This window comes from Primulina eburnea, chromosome 12, assembly GCF_022965805.1.
Source record: "Primulina eburnea isolate SZY01 chromosome 12, ASM2296580v1, whole genome shotgun sequence".
Taxonomy (NCBI): domain Eukaryota; kingdom Viridiplantae; phylum Streptophyta; class Magnoliopsida; order Lamiales; family Gesneriaceae; genus Primulina; species Primulina eburnea.
The window spans coordinates 34,889,722-34,894,862 of NC_133112.1; the positions used below are offsets into that span (position 1 = coordinate 34,889,722).

Consider the following 5,141-nt stretch of genomic DNA (forward strand, 5'->3'; position numbering starts at 1 on the left):
TGCACAAAAAACATGATCATAAATATATTATTATGCGTGAGATCGTACAAAAGAAACCTTGTAATGCACATGGGCTGTTCCCGATCGGGCTTAAGTCCTCTCACGGTTATCTCATTACCCATTACTCATAGAACTTCTCCAGCCCAGGCACCGGAGCTTTTACCTACCCAGGATTAGAACCCAAGACCTCCTGGACTTATATAGATCTTGACAGCCGGTGTCTGGGTTGGAGAAGTTCTATGAGTAATGGGTAATAGGATAACCGTGAGGGGACTTAAGCCCGATCGGGAACAGCCCATGTGCATTACAAACCTACTCATAAATATATTATGAGAAATGATCGACCTATCTCACGAATCTAAATACATGAGACCATTACACAAAAAATATACTCGGTAATATATTATTATCCGTGAGATCGTTCAAAAGAAACCTACACATAAATATATTATGAGATCTGTCTCGTTAAAATTTGAAAAGTTATTATAACATTAGAGATATGTTAGTTTTTACAACATTTTATAAGCCATCAAAATGCTTAAAATTTTCTACCGAATACTATACACTCAACCAAAGAAACACATCCGCGGTATCTATGAAATACTTCTATATCACAAAATTTAACTGCATTAAGTGTTGATTTAGAAAAACAAGAAGTGATAAATACTTTATGCACAAAACTAAACTAGCAAAGAATGAAGCAGATTAGTCGCTTCAATCAAGCAACAATCATACTCAGCTCAAAATAACAGTAGTAAAAAATCAAGACTCGGTTAAAAGAAATATCCAACAGATTTTCGAATAGAAGCTGGTGAAATCGAATCCGGAAACCAAGCATACACTGAATACAATTCATAAACTTAAACCAAATCATCAAAAAATTTGTTTAGATAACAAAAAACAATACTTAATGCAAGAAAGACTGACCGGATTCTTCTTCACCGAGCGGCCATTGTCAATGCCTTGGCTTGACTTCTAGCAAATCAGCAAAGATCTGCGGATTCACCATGGATTTCCGAGGGATGTCTAATAAGCTCCAATATGTTAACCACTTCTGCCATGTCAGGCCTATTTGAAGGCACTTGTGATGTGCAAATCAAGCCCAACTTCAACAACTGGAATCGCCTCATCTGATGGAAACTTCCCCTCTAGCCTCCCATCAACACATTCCTCAATGCTTCCTCCTTCCAGTGCCCCTCGAACCATATCACATAGCACTACAACATCATCCTCCATGTACTCAACTGGTCTTTTTCCTGTGACTATCTCAAGAACCAGCACACCAAACGCATACAGGTCACATTTTTCGGTTATCTTCACATTTTTGCATGAAAATTCGGGTGCCATGTAACCAAGGGCACTTTGAATCTTACTGCTCAAAACGTACCGATCTAGCAACGGCAGAAGCCTTGCTAAACCATAGTCTGCAACCTTTGGCTCTCCGGAGCTGTCTATTAGTATATTGGCCGATTTTAAGTTGTAGTGGATGACATTTCTTTCATGCAAATGTGACAACCCTTTAGCCACACCGAGAAGAATGTTGAATCTTTCGTTCCAGTTGGGGTACTTTCCAGCAGATGATTCATGCAGATGCTTGTACAGATTCCCACCAGAGACAAATTCATATATAAGAAGTTGTAGTGATGGTGTCCAGTAGTAGCCATCGAGTGCCACAAGATTGCCATGGCGAATCTTCCCAAGTTTTCTAACTTCCTTTTCGAAATCGTCTTGGGACTTGACCAGACTCGATACAGTGAGTTTCTTGATGGCGACTGAGCGCCCATTTTTAAGTGTGGTCTGGTAGACAGCTCCGAATCCGCCTCTACCAAGTTCGCAATCTTTATTGAGCAAAGAATGTGTCCCAATACTAAAATCTGGATCACCAGAAAACATAACGAGCTTCCCAGAATCGCCATCTGTAGAAGAAGATTGGCTAAAGTCATCGCCACCTGAAAAAGCAAGAGCTACGGCAGAGCGAGATGCAGATGCGCGTACACGAAGATTAAGTACAGTGATAGCAATTACACCTATCACAATTGCAGGCAGCAGCACCAATAGCTATTAGAGCAGATATGCTTAGGATTTTCTTCCTACGAGTAAAACTTTGAGGGATGATGTCAGATGTGTCATCGGTAGAGTTGGGATTGAGTACAATTGGTTTAGGCATGACCGAATGGCAGCTTCTACCAACTGCAGCCCCACAAAGTCCTGGATTTCCAGACACAGAAGAAGGTGAAATAGTGTTGAAAAACCCACCAGAAGGAAGTTCGCCTTGTAGCTGGTTGTGTGCAATGTTAAATGACTGAAGATGTACTAGATCTACCAGCTGCTTCGGCAGGTTGCCTGTTAACTCATTGTAGGATAGATCGACAATTTGTAGGTAAATAAGATCAGAAAGGGATGCAGGAACCGCGCCGGTTATTTCATTATGAGCAAGAGACCTGGCAAATTTGGTCAAAACCGCAAAGAAATTATCAGAAAATTTTTGCAACAAACACTACATGCACATTAGCTCATAGAATCGTTTGTGATCTATCAAAAACTTATCCTAGTCTAATATTTTCAATCCCGGGAGGAATCTAGATGGCAAATGGCAAGAAGATTTATGGTTAGCATGTATAAAGCAAATGATGCGACAAACCTGGAAATAAAATGCTAGAAACAGATATTCAATCAACTTAAACTACTCAAAACTTCTAAACTATACATGAGATTATTTATTACAGCCACAAAGAATGCTCAAACAGACAGAACGACAGAGAACCAAGTGGTTTTACTTCTGAATACGTTCCAAGATTGAGCAGAAAACTTACAAAAACATTAGGGAAGAGCACTTTCCGATTGTGATAGGAATGCTACCATTCAACTGATTTTCGCTCAAATCCAAAAAGCGTAACATCTTCAATCCTCCAATATTTTCAGGAATGCTGCGGCTGAATGAGTTCCGTGCCATATTCAAGAATTGTAAGCTGGCTAAATCCCCAATAGCATATGGAATTTCACCGGATAGATCATTTTGGGAAACATCCAAAATCACCAGATTCTTTCGAGAATTTTCGGTTGACGAAGAAAAAACACTACCAAAGTCTCCACTCAATCTGTTATTAGAAATTAGAAGTTGCTCTAAACCAATATTGAATACCCAATAAGGAAGATTCCCCGTTAATGAATTACTACTAACATCGAAAGCTAGAAGGTTTACACAGCTGCTTATAGCTTCAGGCAAGCTCCCAGATAGAGCATTCTTGGAAATATTTAGAATCTTCAAAGACTTAAGCTTCCCAATAGAATCCGGTATTCGGCCAGTAAAGTCATTTCCGGAGATATCGAGCACCTCAAGGCTACTCATTTCTCCAATCCATTCAGGCACCTCTTCTGTAAATCCATTGTTGCCTAAAACTAGTTCAGTACATAGTGTAAGCTTCTGCATTGTGCTAGGAAGCGCCCCGGATAGTAAATTTTCGCTTAAATATATAGTCCTCAACAATAAACAGTTCCCAATTCCGTCAGGAACTCCACCAGAAAAATTATTCTTCCTCAAACTAATAACACTCAAATTGCTCAAACTTTCAACGCCTTTTGGAATTTCACCCTCCAACATATTATCGGACAAATCAAGTGTCGTAAGAGCAGGCAACGACCAAAGCCCCTGAGGTGGCAAGCCCGAAAACCTATTACCCGAAAAGTTTACCGAAACAAGTGTTGCGCACGGCCCTAAACTGTCGGGAATTTGGTCTGAAAACTGATTGTTAGCCAGTGATATCGATCTCAAAGAACCACATTGGCCGAAGAAATCACTAGAAACTGAACCGGATAAGGCATTCTCACTCAAGTCCAAGATTCTCAGATCAGAAAGCTGCGCTAAACTGAGGCTTAAGCTTCCTGTAAGATTGTTTTTTGCTAGAGATAGCTTTTGCAGAGACTGCAATTGAAGGAGACCTCTGCCTAATCTTCCTGAAAGCCCAAAGCCATCAAGAAGAAGCTCAGTCACTCTATTGGATCTGGGACTACACGTAACTCCATCCCATTTACAAGGGTATTCGTCATCTTCATTCCAAGAATTCAACCTTCCATTTGGATCTATAACATCAGCCTTGAACACAATCAAGCCCAGAACATCATCATTTAAAGATGGGCTCAAAGATTTCACCAAAAACGGTGATAAACAAAGGAAAAGTAAAACTTGGACTAGGATCTTCATTTCATAAAATCAACAGAAGGAAGGCCGAAAACTCAACGCATTGTTCGGTGAAACAAACACAATAAACTATTTGTACTTGTTTCCTTTTCTGAGAAAAGCAGAGACCTATTAACTGCGAAATACTCCCACTTTAATTAGCACCTGAAACGACTCAGGTTTTAAAAAGCATCCAAACGGTTCAAGAACCAACCTTTCTCGAAACCGTCGTACCCACACACCTAATTCGAGAGATATGACTCTCAACGGCTAGAAACTACGACCTGAAAGAAAAACGTAGATAACCCAGAAAAATGGAAGCTAAAAACAGCTTATAATGCCAACCAAACAGCGACAATACTACAAGACAACCCCCCAAAACCTCCCAAGAAACATAATGAAAAATGTCCCAAGTGGCAACACTACTACAAGAATGCAAACACAGCGTCGGTATAGCGAAAACAACAAACTTGGGTGGCGCGAGCAAGCGACAAGGTGAAGTTTGGATCTAAAGATGGAAAGAAATGAGATCAAAGATTGAGAAAAGAGATTCAGCAGAGTTTTAGCTTTCACCGATGAGTACGCCGGGAATAGTGGAGGATAGAATGGCGTTTACTGCCAACGGAAGTCAGTGAAGCATTTAAATCCATCTCTGTTTTATCTATCTAACATTTAGTTTGACAGCGATTTGGCATACTTTTTTCTTTCTTTTAGGAAAAAAAACAAAAAATATTAAGAGTGGAGCTTTTTGTAAAATGAATTCAACCCAAGTCAGTTGGGAAATCGAGAAATTTGGAAATTGATTAACCCAATTTTCATACATGTATATTTTTCCAATAAAGTTTGCAATAGTAATAAACCTCACGATATCAGCCCAAAGACCTCTTGAATCAGCCAAGGAGTTAAATCGATCCGAAAGAGATGATGTCATATACCAACATCCACGTTATTCTTACAACATCGA

At 39.7% G+C, this 5,141-nt stretch overlaps 1 protein-coding gene across 1 annotated transcript; it reads right to left on the reverse strand.

Annotated features, from left to right (window-relative positions):
* Positions 1–773: 773 nt before the first annotated feature.
* Positions 774–4,850, reverse strand: LOC140806559 (uncharacterized). The gene is given in 4 exon segments (XM_073163108.1): positions 774–1,109; positions 1,111–2,040; positions 2,042–2,441; positions 2,814–4,850. Coding segments are annotated over 4 exon segments (2,844 nt in total). The 5' UTR covers positions 4,202–4,850; the 3' UTR covers positions 774–983.
* Between the last annotated feature and the right edge of the window lie 291 nt (positions 4,851–5,141).